The sequence below is a fragment of the Balaenoptera physalus genome (assembly GCF_965194825.1).
Source record: "Balaenoptera physalus genome assembly, chromosome: 3".
In the NCBI taxonomy this organism is placed as follows: domain Eukaryota; kingdom Metazoa; phylum Chordata; class Mammalia; order Artiodactyla; family Balaenopteridae; genus Balaenoptera; species Balaenoptera physalus.
Genome location: NC_138890.1, coordinates 10,307,939 through 10,325,183, shown reverse-complemented (window position 1 = coordinate 10,325,183; position 17,245 = coordinate 10,307,939). Strand labels below are relative to the sequence as shown.

At 41.5% G+C, this 17,245-nt stretch overlaps 2 protein-coding genes across 5 annotated transcripts in view; one reads left to right on the top strand and one right to left on the bottom strand.

Annotated features, from left to right (window-relative positions):
• The window catches only part of LOC309658666 (uncharacterized protein), a 66,873-nt gene extending 55,103 nt beyond the window's left edge, over positions 1-11,770 (bottom strand). For 2 of the 4 annotated variants that reach the window (XM_082457503.1, XM_082457505.1), the window contains exons 1-3: positions 9,121-11,767; positions 1,079-1,205; positions 816-876 (exon numbers count right to left, since the gene is read on the bottom strand). Coding sequence is in view for 1 of the 4 variants with exons in the window: in XM_082457502.1 (XP_082313628.1) it covers positions 816-876; positions 1,079-1,205; positions 9,121-9,123 (191 nt within the window). In the remaining 3 variants the exon portion in view is untranslated. The other 2 variants (XM_082457502.1, XM_082457504.1) reach the window with 2 other exon arrangements.
• LOC309658667 (uncharacterized protein) overlaps positions 1-17,245 on the top strand; it is a 167,611-nt gene that overhangs the window by 21,282 nt on the left and 129,084 nt on the right. The gene's annotated exons all lie outside the window — the stretch shown is intronic.

The following is a 17,245-nucleotide window of genomic DNA, read 5'->3' as shown; positions in this document are numbered from 1 at the left end:
TGGTGGCGCAGTGGTTGAGAATCTGCCTGCTAATGCAGGGGACACGGGTTCGAGCCCTGGTCTGGGAAGATCCCACATGCCGCGGAGCAACTAGGCCCGTGAGCCACAACTGCTGAGCCTGCGCGTCTGGAGCCTGTGCTCCGCAACAAGAGAGGCCACGATAGTGAGAGGCCCGCGCATCGCGATGAAAAGTGGCCCCCGCTTGCCTGCAACTAGAGAAAGCCCTAGCACAGAAACGAAGACCCAACATAGTAATCAATCAATCAATCAATCAATCTTTAAAAAAAAAAAAGTGATATTCAAGTATAGGTTTTATTACTAATGACTGCAAGTGAACTATTTTGCAAACACTAAATATTTATATCCCATTTAAGAAAATATTTTTGGGAAACATTTTCTAAGAATAACTCAACTTGGGGCTTCCCTGGTGGCGCAGTGGTTAACAATCCACCTCCCAATGCAGGGGACACAGGTTCAAGCCCTGGCCTGGGAAGATCCCACACGCCGTGGAGCAACTAAGCTCATGTGCCACAACTACTGAAGCCCGCGCACCTAGAGCCCATGCTCTGCAACAAGAGAAGCCACCACAGTGAGAAGCCTGCACAGCGCAACCAAGAGCAGCCCTCGCTCGCTGCAACTAGAGAAAGCCTGCACATAGCAATGAAGATCCAACACAGCCAAAAATAAATTAAAAAAAAAAAAAAGAATAACTCAATTTGAAGGCGGGGTTATTTATTATGTTGCTTCTTTTAAATTTTTCATAATATTACCACAATTCTCATGAGACAATGTTTTGTATTTTAAGTGTGACTCACCTTAATTTTCTCCCCTGGTTTTTGTACTGATCTTCAATGTCATGATATTCCCGTTTTGCTCCTGAAATGCAGACCCAGAAAAATGATCCCAAAGTACTATAAATTATAGAAAAATTATTAGATTCTAGGTCCAGAATGAGCTCTGACCATTTCTAGTTTCTTTACCAATGTCTTCCCTTTCCACGTTCCACATCTTGGAACAATATTGACAGGTAAGAAATACTTCTCTAATTGACAAAGTTAGGGAATTTCTTCATTCTTACCGACTGCAGCCAGATTCCTTAAGGTTTCCTGCATCACATCTCTGTAGAGTTTCCTCTGTGAAGGATCCAATAAAGCCCACTCCTCCAATGTGAAGTCCACAGCCACATCCTCAATGGTCACTGAATCCTAAAATACCGAAAATATGTGTACACCGAGACACATGAGATTGACAGAACTAGACATCCACACTTCATTTATAGGAAGTTTACGTATGATTCTGTTATTTACAAAGTTATTCTATGACTTGATCATAAGAAACTTACTCTCCACACTTCCTCAATAATTTAGCAGCATCATGAAGAAATGAAAATTATTTACACATCATCACTTATATCACAATGGCAGAGCCCAGAGAATGAAGGGAAATGACAGAAATACTGTACAAATAAAACAAATATCATTTTAAGAACATCAATTTCTTGTGAAAAAAATTCTTTCATCTTCTTCCTATGATGCTCCATTTACAGCACTTCATAAGGCAGAGGATCAAGACTCATGAGGTTTCAATGAATAGAAACACTGTCAAGAACTGGAAGCTTTTTCCTAGTCCCATCATCTAACATCAGAGTCCAGGTGGCCTGGAGAAATCAAACTTTTAACAAATCCCAGCTGGCCACATTCTCCCAAAGTCCTCCAGGCCTTTAAAGAAATCAGATGCAGATGCCTGAATATATTCTTCTGAGGAACCATTGCCTTCTACTTGTGTAACAATTATCACAGACTCTATTTTTCCTTTCTCTCTATATATAATTTGATGCAGCTAGAAAATTTGAAACTTAGAGCTCACTCACAAGGAAGAAGCAATATTGTATTAGACCAAAAAATCCCTATACTCATGTGCCTCGGGGCTGCTTCCAGCCAAATTTTAGAACACACAGTGCAATTACATGCCAGAAAAACTCTTCTCATCACACCCTAACAGTATACCCTGGGCCTTACTGTCCTTAAGGAACAGTTTAAGAGCTACAGTTTGCAAGGGAGCTCACTGAGGTCCATAATAGTGTGATGGTGAATTTTCCCATGACTAGAAAATATGTATAGTGGTTTTCTCCAACACAACATAAAGTCTCCATTCTGCAATTTCAGCTACAAGTGTTGGGCATGCAGCCACACTGGCTACTGCCAGGTGAAAATCTAGTTCTGGGATTTATGAATTTAGAAGCTGTGATTCTTAATCTCACAAGAAGAGAATGAAAAAGCTTGAAATAAACAAGTCCTCCCAGAGCCATAAGAGCACTGACATCAAAGGGCAAACCGATGTCCTAAAACTGGAAAAAAGAAGAGAAAGACGTTTTTTAAATATGACCCAAATATTCAGTTCTTAACGCCTAAACCCAAAAGAGTCTTTTTCACCAGAGTCTAACAAGAAGACCAAAAAGAACTAAAAGATACAACACAATATTTATGAAGCCTGGCATGACCTTCTTTAACACAAGGCTCAAGATACATATAATGAAATTAACTAAAGGAAAAGAAAGAAAGAAATAGAACATGTAAATAACAACTAAGAGTTTTCTAAAATTAATGATAGACAATACCTGTAGGTTCATGAAGCTCAGTGAACAGAAAATATGAAAACACAGAAATGGAGATCAAAGTATATCATATTCAAACTAGAGAAAAAACGAAGAGAATACATTATAAGAAGCTAGAGAGAAAAATGTAAAATGCAAAAGTAATAAACTCTTGGGAAGTATCAGAACGAAATCTAGGTCACCTTCGGTTTGGTAACAAATTATCAAATATAACAACAATCACAAGATTTATAAAAGAAAAAAAAAGTATAATTTCACTTCATTAAAATGAAAAATGCCTTTATAATTTTTAATTTCATTTCATTAAAATGAAAAATGTCTCTTTCAAGAAAGAGTGTAAAGAGAATGAAAATCACAGAATAGGAGAAAATCCTTACAAAACACATATATGATAAATGACTGGTATTCAAAATATCTAAAGAAGTATTATTGTCAAAGTAAGAAGACAAACCACCAATGAAAAATTGGCCGAATATCTAACAAACAGCTTCCCAAAGAAGACATACAGAAGGGAAACAGGAAATATGAAAACGTGCTCAACGTCAACTGTCAATGGGAAATTGCAAATGAAACAATGAGCTATCACTACACACTTATTTAATGGCTAAAATGCAAAACACTCAGAACAACAAATATTGGTGAAAAGGTGAAGAAAATCCTCATTCATTGCTGGGGGAAATGGAATTTGGTAGCCCTACAATGGAAGACAGGAGCTTTCTTCAAAACACTACATACTGGGCTTCCCTGGTGGCGCAGTGGTTGAGAATCTGCCTGCCAATGCAGGGGACACGGGTTCGAGCCCTGGTCTGGGAAGATCCCACATGCCGCGGAGCAAGTAGGCCCGTGAGCCACAATTACTGAGCCTGCGCGTTTGGAGCCTGTGCTCTGCAACAGGAGAGGCCGCGATGGTGAGAGGGCCCGCGCACCGCGATGAAGAGTGGCCCCCACTTGCCGCAATTAGAGAAAGCCCTCGCACAGAAACGAAGACCCAACACAGCCATAAATAAATAAATAAATAAATAAATAAATAAATAAATAAAATTAAAAATTAAAAAAAAAAAAACACTACATACTAAGATCCAGCAATCACACTCCTTGCTATCTGCCCAAATGACTTCAACTCTTATAGTTCTTATGTTCACACAAAACCCATACACAAATACCTGTAGGGGCTTTATTCATAACTGGCATAAGTTAGAGGTAAGCAAGATATCCTTCAAGAGTCAAATAAATAATGAGTGGTATAGCCATACGATGAAATATTGTTCACTGATAAAAAGAAATGAGGTAGAGCTATGAAAACACATGGAGGAAGCATAAAAGTATATTGCTAAGTGAAAGAACCCAATCTGACAAAGCTATATACTATATGATTCCAAGTATATGACGTTCTGGAAAAGACAAAAGCACGAGACAGGAAAGTGATCTTTGGTTCTGGAGGATTTCGGGATTAGAGGAAGAGATGAATCAATCTGTGGAGCACAGAGGAAGTTTAGGAAAGTAAAATTACACTATATGTGCAGAAATGATTAACACATGTTATTATACATTTGCAAAATCCATACATTATGCAACACAAAAAGTCAATGCTAATGTCACCTGCCCACTTTAATGCATCAGTATTGGTTCAGCAATTGTAACAAATGGACCAGTCATACAAGATTTAAAGAATAATGACTACTGTGTGGATGCCGAGGCGTTATTTGGGAACTCTCTGTAATTTCTGATCAGCTTCCTAGTAAACCTAAAAAAAGCTGCAGTCTATTTAAAAAAAAGAGCACTGACTCATTACAACTCATCCTGATGACCGCCTGATGTTTGGTTAGGTGTGGCGACAGTTGGTTTTGGCTCTTCATCAAGGCTGTCTCAGTTAAGGGATGAAGGGCAGCAACTCTCCACTGAGCTCCACCATGTTCCAGGGTGTACTGTCATCTCTAGTCTATTCACTCCCCAGAGCTGTGCATTCAGTGAATCCCAAGCAGCTACCCAGGGAACCAAGGTGTTGGAGAGGGTGGCTCCAACAGCACCACAGCATCTTTCAAAGGACTGAAGAAAGAAATGTCATCTCTCCAAGGAAGCATAAGCCCAACTGCCAAGGTTTGGCTCCATCATATCACAAGTAGGTGTCAGTGGCCAAGCTGAGCTCCTGGGGTGCTGTTTCCAGTACCAAAGCCATAATAGGCAACTAAGTGGAGTCCTCTGTTTTTAAGAGATCCCAGTATGGGGGATAATTGCAGCTTTAATGGCATATTAATGTGAGACCTAGGACAGTGCCTTGCATCAGAAGCCTATGGCCAACTTAAGGCACTCCTCAGAGAGCCTCCCATCACTGCTCGCAGGGCTAGAGGCCTCCTCATGACACTGATTGCCTTATAGAGCTTAAGAAACCCGAGTTCAAGTTGAGTTTGAACAAATCCCTTTGCTGTGCCAAGCTGAGACGGTGAGTGTCGTTGACCATAACCGAGAGGGTAAGGATCTTTGTTGCAACAGATGCAGGGGCAACAGCCTCAGAGTTACTTAAAAGTTTTGGTGAGCCTTCTGGAATCTCACCACTTACAGGCTGCCTTTCCCTGTCTCTTCTCTTTCACTTTCACTGAAATAACTGCTCTTTTGAAAGTAGTGACTGTCCTTTGGGCTCACCTCATGCACAGGGTATAATCATCCTCCTACTCCCCCAGTCCTCCCCTCAACACTAATGTCTGGGCAAACCCAGCCTCAGTCACACCTTCACTCTAAACACAGATAGGTACCAGCTCAGACATCAACCCAGGACCACTGGAAGGAGGGCCCCATTCTCATACTCCTGCTCCCAAAGTACAAAAAATTGACAGAAACTTTCAACTCAGTATCCTCCCTGTATATAACCCAGGCTTGGTGGGGTCAGCAGTGCAACACAGGGCAGCACAGGGCACAGGAAAATCTCCCCAGCAAACAGCAGCTCACACAGCAGGAGCCTCCACATTTTCTTATCAGCCTGTCCAAGTAAGAGGCACTAGGGGAAAGGGAGGGGGTGAGGCTTAACTTTCAGTAGTGAAACAACAAATATGTGGGTCCCAAATAATCATTACTAGAATAAAAACTTTAAGAAAAATAGGCATTCGCACTGGGTTGTTTTATATAAAGCAACACAAAAGATGATGAAGGCTTAATCAAAACTGGTTATCTGAGGGTGGCTGGTGTTAAGAGCAGAGGAGTGGGGCAACATATGTGGGCAGGGAGTCTTCTTAATTTCTTCCCTTAGGAATTTAATTTTAACCATTCTATATAGAAAACCACTGCAAGATTTGATCCTTTAAACAGTAATGGATATAAAAGTGTAAACCACAAAAAAATGAAAACTCCCTTTCTAACTAAAGGCACACAGGATATTATAGGTTTTCTCTCCATTAGAGTAAACGGAGATATTTTCAGAAATAAGTGGCATATTACACTGTATTTTAGGTTTGCAATTAAGCCTTAAATGGACTAGGAATTTGAAAGATTGACATAAACTTTGAGGTGTTTTTCTCATATCAGTTGAAATAGAATTTGTTTCTTCTTTCCCCCCACATCCATTAAAATAGAAATTCATTTGCTTTAGGAATACTAGAGGACTTTTAATTGTTAAAGTTCTCTAGGGACAGGCACTTACAAACACTGACCTAAAAATGGAAAAGCACCTGAGAACTTAAATGCACCCATTTCACGTCTTGAGGTTCTCTTGTCTAAATGAAACAAAAATTCTACTTGACTTCCCAATTTTCTTGCCTTAGATGGTACCTGTTAATCAACATAGATTTTAAAAGCCCAAGTGTTAATGGAAACTAGAATCAAAGGGCTGTAATCTTTTTTTTTTTTTTAATGTACATAAGTGTGTTTTGTGAATGGTAAGGCTCTATACACAAATTTAAGGACTTATTTTTTATTATTAACTTGGAACTATTTTTGATACCAGTTTTTTTTTTTCTTTTTTAAAATTTATTTATTTATTTATTTATTTATTTTTGGCTGTGTTGGGTCTTCGTTTCTGTGCGAGGGCTTTCTCTAGTTGTGGCGAGCGGGGGCCACTCTTCATCGCGGTGCGCGGGCCTCTCACTATCGCGGCCTCTCTTGTTGCAGAGCACAGACTCCAGGCGCGCAGGCTCAGTAGTTGTGGCTCACGGACCCAGTTGCTCCGCGGCATCTGGGATCTTCCCAGACCAGGGCTCGAACCCGCATCCCCTGCATTGGCAGGCAGATTCTCAGCCACTGCGCTACCAGGGAAGCCCAAAGGGCTGTAATCTTGAACGGATAAAGGAATCCAAGAAAAGACACACAAATATTGGAATCAAAACATATAAGCAGACTGTGTCCATACAATTCGGAAGAAAAGCCCATATTCAGAAAGTTGAACATCTTTACAGACTTGAGAGTCTAGATACGCCCGGTTGAGATAAAACTCTTGTAAACGGTCAGTCCCTCAATGAGGGCAGGGACACCTGGGCAGCCACAGGAATAAACTCTGGGAGCTCCACAAACCCTCCCCAGTCCTGTAAGCAGGGAAGCTCTCCCTACCCCAGGCTTCCATTATCACAAGTCAGGAAACTCTAAGCCTGATTCAGGGTAAGGTTCTGATCCAAATGGACTCCTATATTCATAAACCCTTTGTCCACAGGACAGAACACCTCATCCTCACAGACTTCTCAATGGGCACAAATTACACTCTGAGTGCACCTATATCATGGAGGGACCACTCAAATATAACATTTAAAATGCCTAGGCTAAAGGAAATGACAAGTACCACCCTGAAAGGGCAACATGCCTACACCCTTGTGAACTCACACCCCCAGATTTCAGGGCTCTGCAGCTTCTCACAGTATAAGGACTACCATTGGTGGGTGTGAGCAGGTAGGACTGGGCAGGGGGAGGATGTCCAGGAAGATCCACTTCCCTGTGCAGGCTCAAAGGGGGCCTCAGTTTGAAGATACTGACTTCAGGCTCTGCTCCCCACTACAGGCGCTCTCAACCACCACTGATATTTTACGTGAGATACCCAGAACGGCAAATATATAGAATCAGAAAATAGATTAGTGATTTCCTAGGCCTCGGGATGAGAAGGGAGAGTTACTGCTAATGGACATGAGGTTCATTTTGGGAGTGATGGAAATGTCTTAAAATTAGTGTGGTGATAGTAGAACAAGTCTTTACGGTAAGCGCCAGTGATCATTTAAATACACAAACCCTGTTTGGACAATTCAGCAAAATCACTCAAACCCAGTGTGTATGTGGAAATGAGAGAAGAAAATTCTCAGCCACTTTTATTAATTCACCCAGAAAACCCCAAGTATATATTCCTTTCAGGAAAAATATGTCAATCATTTATTATTTCCAAGGCAAGTTTAATTAGTACATAAGTAATCACACTTGAATACTTTTTGTCTCCAAGTCTAAATCCTGGCATTTCATTTGAAATCAACCAACAGTAAAGGAGAGTCCAAAAGAACTCACCTTACTCAGGGAATTAAAAAAGTGAAACAAAAATTCTTAACAACTGGAATGTAATACTGAAAATTTTTTTCCCCCTGAAATTCAACTCTCTTACCTCTTCGGAAATATTTTACATGGTCTTTCAAGCTCTATTAATTAAATACATTTTACACTATTGAAAAGAAAAACTTAAATAAGTGAATAAATCTTTTGAAGGGGACTAACCCAGGGACGGGCAGTGGTCACAGCACAGATCGTCCAGAAAAGTTTCATAAAAAACCTCGAAAAAAGGACTTCCCATAGGATGTCTCTTCCCAGAAAAAAAACGGGGAGGAGAAAGAATTTCATACACCTACTTCCAAGTAGTTATTCTTGGCTTTCCGCTCCTGCAAAATATACACAGACCGCCCCCCTCCCCAATGTAATCCACGACTCTGCGCAAATAGGAAAAACAATTAAAATATTGGGTTTGTATGAAATGGACCACGGAAGATGAACAGTTGATAGACGATGTGAATCGGAGAGGGGAAACTGACGTTGGGAAGACGGGGAATAACATGGAAATGTAATGATTTACTACAAGCCCTACAAAGAGCTACCTGCTGGGCCGGGGTCTTTGATTTGAGACTTTGCTTCTCAAACATTTGGAAAACTCAGAGGAAAACGGGTGCCCCCTGGGCAGCAAGGAGGGTCTGGGACCCGTCAGGGAACAGGTAATCCCAGGACCGAATCCTGGAGAACGAGTCACGATTGTCACCTAAAGACGGCGCCCGAGTTCACCGCACAATCCGGGAGAGAAGAGGGGCTGCGGGCGCAGACCCGCGCGGAGAGGCGCCGGGGTGGAAGTTCCTGCGCGAAGTGACGGAACAGGACGCCTAGGGTCCCGGCTGCCGGGCCAATCCCCACGCTGCGAGCCGGAGGGGACAGAGGTCCGAGCGGCGCCGCAGACCCGGCGTATCCGTAGACTCCGGGGTTTGGAGGCCGTGTCAAAAAGATGGCCGGCTTCGGCCGGTTTCGACCACTCCCTCCGCGGCGGCCCCAGCCTGGGGCACCACACTCACCATTTCGAGGTTTCCTGAGTCCTTCCTAACGACTCCAACGACCCGTGCAGATACGTGAGACTGACGGGTCTCCAGAAGCAGTGAACCGCACACAGCGAGTGGCTCTAGGCGCAATTGGAGAAAGAAAGGACGTCCAGGCCGGTGCTGAGCATCGCCCCACCCACCTGCCTCAGCGGCCTCCCGGTTGGACAGATTTCCAATACCCCGCCCCCTCGTGCCTGAGTGACAACCTGTGGGAGGAAGCCTGACTCAGCAGAATCACTTAGCGCCGCTGGGATTGAATCTGTCCCCGCCTGGCGCTTTAGGTTTGTAACAGAACTTTCCCATGGCCTGGGGTTGCCTGGTATGGAACTGTGCTTCTTGTTAAGAAAGGCAGACACTTAGATGGGAACTCACCGTTTGTAATAAAGAGGCTGGCTCCAGTTTCATCTTTGGTCCTTGACAGCGCTGAGCTTTCCACCCATCCCTTCCCCCATCCCCACTCATTAGGTACTTAAGCTAAAGAATCCCAGAGCATTTGGCTCTGGTAGGAGGTCTGAATCACTCAGCCCTAGCTGGGTGCCAGAACAAATCTCAGTCAAACCACAAGCTGTGAGTTGTGTGCATTAACTTCTCAGCTGTACATTTTACACTAGAAGGAAATTTATTTTAGATTAGTGTTCCCTGTGTGCCTAGAAAACTTTGAAATGTCAACAGCTATAATATATATGAGGCAATTGTATTCCCATTTTCACTGATAGAAGAAAAACAGTAAGTTGTACTTAACATTGGAGTGCACCTGGAAAATCTTCCTGCCCCCCACCCCCAGCTCTACTGAGGGATAACTGACTAATAAAACTGCATTTAAAGATGACAACATGATGATCTGATACACTTATACTGTATAGCATAATGAGAAATTTAGGAAGATAGTGAATCTTTTTATTTTTATTTTTTTGAGGGACTCCTAAGTAAGCATTTTAATGGGGAATGGCAGAAATCACAATAGACTATTATCATTGTGGGAGTATCAATTGCGCACTTCAAAAGTATTCTTGTTCGATGTCTGTCTGTTTCTTTTTTCTTTGGTTTTCTCATTCCACAAGTGCATAGGTTATTTTTTCTGTAGATCTGGGGAAAATGGGCCAGGGGTGAAAGGTCCATCCAGGCTAGACAGTGAACAGCCCATGACAGTTCAGCACAGAAGGAAACTGGAAAAGTGTTTTAGCACCTTGAAGTCTGGCTGGACTTAGGGGAGCAACAGGGCTGAGAATACTCCAAAAGTAGATACTGGAGAGCAAGGGACTCCAAGACAGTAAGATGGGTGTCTGTGAAAATAGTGCTGGCATAAGAGAAGCTCTAGGGAGAGATGGGCTTAATATTATCGGTGGGCTTGGATCACTACCTGTGATCATGAGGGTTGGTGCCAGCTCTAACCCTTTGGGTTTCTTGGACCTTGATGAATTATTTTGTCCTTTTCTGGCAAAGCTGAATCCTGGTCTTTAGGCTCCAGTGACAAGTTCTCTGGAAGTTCCATTGGCTGAGAAGCCACTAATTCCATGTCTGCTTCCATGTCTGGGTCCATGTCTGGGTTGGAACTCAGCAGCACTGAAGGTGTTCTAGGAGGTTCCTGAGAAGGACAAATGGATGAAATAGGAGGTGTGGTGGTAAAAGCAGCAGTTGCACTGGATGCAGAAGTTGGTGTTTCTAGGGAAGGCAGTTGGGGGGAATATAAACTCTCCAGCACTTGGATAGTTTCCTTGGAAGATGGAGAAATACTTGGGTCAGTTGAATTGGCGGCAGCAAGAGTTTCAGCTGGTGGCTTTTTGGAAGGTGTTACAAATTTGATAACAGCGGGGATTTTTTTCTCTGCAAATTTCTCAGCTGGATTCTCAACCTTAGAGATTTGAAAAGCTTCCTATTGGAGGAGTTCAAAGATTTGAGGGTAAATGAAGAATATAAGCCAGAGTATCTGTAGTCACTGCAGCTAGGGGTCTTGGCACCAGGCTGCGGTGGCTTCTTTTTCCCTCCATTCTCCTCATCTGTGGATCTCTCGCTGCTGACTTCACTGATGTGTAAAGCTTTAGTCTCCCTCAAGCCTGCCCACTGGCATAGGAACCGTATTCAGAATCTCTGGGTGCGAGACAAACTTGTACACAAACTTCTGACCCCTCACGTTTTCAATGATATTCTTCATATAATAGTATCTGAGGGATCAGCTGTGTTTGTCATAATTCATATTAGGCTTGTTCTTTTGAATCCCTCAGAGACGAGCCACCTCTTCTGCCTGCAAATGCTTGAACTCCCCGTCATTAGAGATCCAGCAGATCATGTGATCGTTCTGAGACTCCTTTAGGAGCTGAAGGAGGAACTGCCACAGGGTGATGGCATTGTCAAGAGCAATGAACGAGGCCACTTGCGGGGCTGCCTCAGGGTCTCTGCCTCAAACATGATGCTTCTCTCCACCGGCCACCTCCTAACACTGAGAACTCAAGGACAGTGAGGCAGCCACTGACACCCCCGCGGTGGAGCCAGATATAAGATTTTAGTTTATTTAAGAAAATGAATATCCTCTTAAATGACATTAAACACACAAAAAAACAGCATCACAAATATTTGTAGGCCAAATCGGTTGGAAGTCTCAATCTCAGTTAACGATGTCAATACTCAAGCCCACATCATATATATATATAGAGAGAGAGAGAGAGAGAGAGAAAATTTGTAATGGTTACAAAACTGAAAATGAACCATATCCATATTTTTTTTTAAGAGGAGGAAATGAGGAGTCTTTTTTTTTTTTTTAATTGATTGATTGATTGATTGATTGAATGCTATGTTGGGTCTTCGTTTCTGTGCCAGGGCTTTCTCTAGTTGCGGCAAGCGGGGGCCACTCTTCATCGCGGTGCGCGGGCCTCTCACTATCGTGGCCTCTCCCGTTGCGGAGCACAGGCTCCAGACGCGCAGGCTCAGTAGTTGTGGCTCACGGGCCTAGTTGCTCCGTGGCATGTGGGATCTTCCCAGACCAGGGCTCGAACCCGTGTCCCCTGCACTAGCAGGCAGATTCTCAACCACTGCGCCACCAGGGAAGCCCCATATCCATATTTTATCTTTATGGTGAGTCTTTACTGTTAATCAAGGAAAGCAGGACTTTCTATATTGCTACCCTCTATTTATTTACACAAGACAGCAGATCCTGAAACAGTGTTTAAAGTGTATTATGTGGTGGAAATACAAGTGATCAATAGTGACATCTTCATTTACTGAGGCAGACTTTGATGTAAGAAGAGAGATGTGATAGGACCATAAAATGTAGAGTTGGAGATATCCTCCCTGAAGGTTAAATCAGGAACTAGATATTCCAGAATTCATCCCCTTTATGGTTCCATGGTAGAATTCACAAATAGCCTCTCTTGCATGAGATTTGGAAAGCTCATGTGAAGAAGGCATTAGTCAGATTTTTGAGCCATCATACAGATAGAGACAGATACATAGGAGTCAAGGACACCATCTTCCAGCTCATTTTTCAGATTCTTTGCTTTCCTAATTAAGAGTATTCTCAAACCCACCAATGATTTATTTGACTGCCATTTTCATAGAGGTGTAGCTTTCCACTGATGTCTTTATAAGATCCATATGAACAATCCATTGGGGTTTAGATTTTTCTGTAAGGCCTTTTGTGTCCAACAGGAAACTACTCAGACTTTACTGCTTGGGAATATTCTCTGATTCTCTTCTACTTTATATTCACATAAGTCTTAATTGCATAGGAAACACCTTATTCTGTCAATAGTGCTAATGAGCATGTTTTTTTTTAATTAATTTATTTAACTTATTTATTTTTGGCTGCATTGGGTCTTCGTTGATGTGCCCGGGCTTTCTCTAGTTGCAGCGAGCGGGGACCACCCTTGGTTGCGGGCTTCTTGTTGCTGTGGCTTCTCTTGTTGCTAGGTGCGCAGGCTTCAGTAGTTGTGGCACATGGGCTCTAGAGCACAGGCTCAGTAGTTGTGGTACATGGGCTTAGTTGCTTCACGGCATGTGGGATCTTCCTGGACCAGGGCTCGAAACCATGTGCCCTGCACTGTCAGACGGATTCTTAACCATTGTGCCACCAAGGAAGCCCGAGCATGTTTTCCTGATTCACCATAACATCTCTAAGGATGCATTCAAAAACGACAACGTGGAAGTTTCTCTACTGCGTTGAACACTGGCTCATTTACCTGGTCCTTCCATATGAGAATAAGCACCTTCCTCAAGTCCAAAAAGACTGTGTGTGTGTCCTGTTCCTTGTAGCTGAATGTAATCCCTCAATCTGTTTTCAATTATTGTTGATTGTGTGTGATTAAAAGCATGTGCATTTTTTGTTAAACGAACACTTCTGTAGTTGTTTCATAGAAAAATTTTATTAACTTTTCCAAGCCATTGTATTCTAACAAATACTGTGTTTTTATCACCAGAGAGGATAAATGAAAATGCCCCATTATAGTTATGAATTTTTAGATAAATTTTGCAGTTTTCTTCATTTAATCATTCTACATTATGAGGCAATATTGTCATGTACTACAAGTTGAGCCTTTTTTTCCTCAGGAAATTTTCCTTTTTTATTCTTTATTGTTATAATTTTAGTCGTGAAACTAATTTCTAATTTATCCTTAATAACAAAAATGTAATTCATGTTTTTCTTCAGTGCCTTCTTGCCAGTGACCCTCAGGATCATGCCAGTGGTCTAGAAGAGGGGTGTAATGAATTCTAATAAGCATGATTACAAATCATAAAGGGACTAGGAGGTAGAACAGTAACAGGGTGCTGAAATGGACTTCTTCCACGATTTTGGCTTGTGACAGAGGATTTGATTGCTATTCAAGGAGGCAAGACATTTTTCTTTATTGAATGCTGTGAAGAGGTAAACTTTATCCCCCCTTCATAAGAAGCTCCAGTCAGTCATATTATTAAGAAAAGGAAAATATGAGTCATTTTTATGATTTGGAACTTTTTTACCATTTTCAGAGATAGCACTACAAAATATCCTTATGAATGCCTTGGCCCATTATGGTCACTGAGTACCTTTGATGAAGGACGTGTGTGACATTTTTCTCTTCAGCAGGAAAAGACTTGGCCTTGCAATGAATGCAGGCCAACTCTCGGGCCTCTGGGAAAGCTTTTGTGTTTCCTGCTTGTTATCCAAACACCGATGCATTTCCTATGGTATATTAGACACCCTTTACCATGAAGTACCTCAGTGAAAATATATAAATTTAATTCTTAGCATACTATGTAATATTTGTAATATCTCCTTCACGATGAGACTATACTCTTGATGCTAAGGTTTCACAACTCTCATTGGCATGCACTTTAGGGTCAACATATCCCATTCAGCACTGATAATCAAGGCACAAATCAAGGATTTGTGTCTTTGGGCAGGAGACAGGTTCTTGCAGTCCTGGTGCTTATATTTAGTAGGAAAAGTGAGATGGTTAACAAATGGTAAAGCTCTGGTTTATGAAATGCAAATAAGGGCATTGAACAAAAGTAAAAAATGTCATGTGATGTAATACAGAGGCCGAGGTATGTATATGTCTTTTATTTGAGGGTGTGTGCCTCAGTAAGTGAAGATATCATTATTGATCACTTGTATTTCCACCACATAATACACTTTAAACACTGTTTCAGGATCTGCTGTCTTGTGTAAGTAAATAGAGGGCAGCAATATAAAAAGTCCTGCTTTCTTTGATTAACAGTAAAGATTCACCATAAAGATAAAATATGGATATGGTTCATGTGCAATTTTATAATTATTACAAACTATATATATATAATATATATATATATATATATATATATATATGATATGTGGTCTTGAGTTTGGACATTGTTATCTGAGACTTGAGACTTCCAACTTATTTGGCCAACAAATACTTGTGTTGTTTTTTTGTGTTTAACATCATTTGAGAGGATATTCATTTTCTTTAAAAATTTAAAATATTATATTATTGAGCATTTTCATTTTGCTACTGTTCATATTGAGTGACACAATGTATACCCCATTAAGCCATGAATTCCTCCCAATTGGAAAGAGTTGGGTTTATCTGCACTGTTCTAACTCATCCCGAATTCATGAGTAGGGTGATATCTATGCAAGACTACTTTGATTTCCCACTGGAAAGTCCAAAAAGATGTATGGATATTTAAAGGTAATAATCCAAAGAATAATTGAGATGACCTGTAGAAAGGGGATATCATTTTGAGTAATATCATTATTGAGTATAAAAGGAGAGATGGGAAATTTTTAATGTTTTTTTTTAGCAGGAGCTGGAAGCCTTTTGTTTCCATGATCCACAAAGCCCACAGTGCATTTTGCTCTTCACAGGTTTCATTTCCATATGCTTATACTTCCAGCACATTTTCTGCAAGACTGGAAAATAAAAGTAACAACTTCAATTTTTAGTAAAGAGCAGAGGAAATAAAATCTTTTCCATGTTTTTTAGTGTTAGGTAAAAACCAGGGGAGAAATATACAAGGACAGTTGTATGTAGCATAAGGAGTAGTAAAAGGGAAGTTTATAGTGATATACACTTATGATATACACCGTGATTAAAACACTCAGAGTAACAGGAATAGTTAGCAATTTCTTAGCCTCATAGTGAACATCTATGGGAAACCTAAAGCTAATATTTTTTATAAATTTTTTTATTTATTTATTTTTGGCTGCGTTGGGTCTTCGTTTCTGCTTGCGGGCTTTCTGTAGTTGCTGCAAGTGGGGGCTACTCTTCGTTGCGGTGCGCGAGCTTCTCATTGCGGTGGCTTCTCTTGCTGCGGAGCATGGGCTCTAGGCACATGGGCTTCAGTAGCTGTGGCACACGGGCTCAGTAGTTGTGGCTGGCGGGCTCTAGAGCGCAGTCTCAGTAGTTGTAGCACATGGGCTTAGTTGCTCTGTGGCATGTGGGATATTCCTGGACCAGGGCTTGAACCCGTGCCCCTGCATTGGCAGGCGGATTCTTAACCACTGCACCACCAGGGAAGTCCAACATCTTTCTTTTGATGCACTTGAGAACATCAGTGTTGACATCTGATCCCATTTTGGGTAAGGTGTTAATCCTGCCCCCAAAAGGGCAATGATAAAACAGAAGGTAACGCATGGAAAATGTCTTTAGGGTGACAAACATGTATTCAGGGTAAGATATTTTAGAACATAAGGAAAGAAATTCAAATACAGAGATCCACATATGATCACAGAAGAAAAACTTTGAAACCACCTACATGGTCACTAGCAGAGGAATGAATAAGTGAAAATGATAAACAGTCTTATAAAGGAAAAATACAGAGCAGCACAACTGAATGGATGGTTTCTGCTCAGATGTGTAAAGAGCTCTGAGAGATCATTGTTATCTTCACAACAAGAAAGAAAAACTAAACAACCTGAAAGGCAACACCTGTTCTTAGATTCATGAAAGATTTGAGTACTTGGCAATCAATGCTCCCCAAATCAGAGACAGACAAATAGAACTGTCAGTTACCTGGAGGTGAAGCAACTGGAGCCAGTAACCTCTAGGAACATTTAAACTGGTAACTTGAATTTGCTGGAGACACAGATTGGACTAGCTTGAGATTTAAAACATTTAGGGAGTCCAGTCTCAGGGAACCCCCCAAATATATGAATTTTTCCTTCAGGAGCCCAACAAGGTTCTCCTCATGAATGATGGAAAAACACTGCCTCATGCTTCATGCAGGAATCAGGAAAACCATTTTGATAAGCACACAAAGCCTTCTGTTCCCTGTAACTCAGGCTCTCAAAGAAAATTAACTTGCCAAAACTTTATCTGAAATGGGGCAGAGCAGTCAGACAACTCCCTGACCCTTCAGGTTTTCTCTGCGTCAAAAGGGAAGGAATGAATACTAAGAACCTGTTCTGAGGTTCATAGTCCAGGGATTCTGTCCTGCCAAAACATTACAGGTTTAATCATAAGAGAACATTTTTCCACACCAGTACCTTCCTACCGTACCAGCAGGGCTCAGTATAAAAAGAGTGGATTAAAACAGAGTTTTAAGACACAGACTATTTAACATTGAGTTTCTAGGGATACCCAAACACAGCAGGGGAGATAAATACAAGGAGACTTGTATACAGCGTAAGTATAGTAAAAGGGAAACT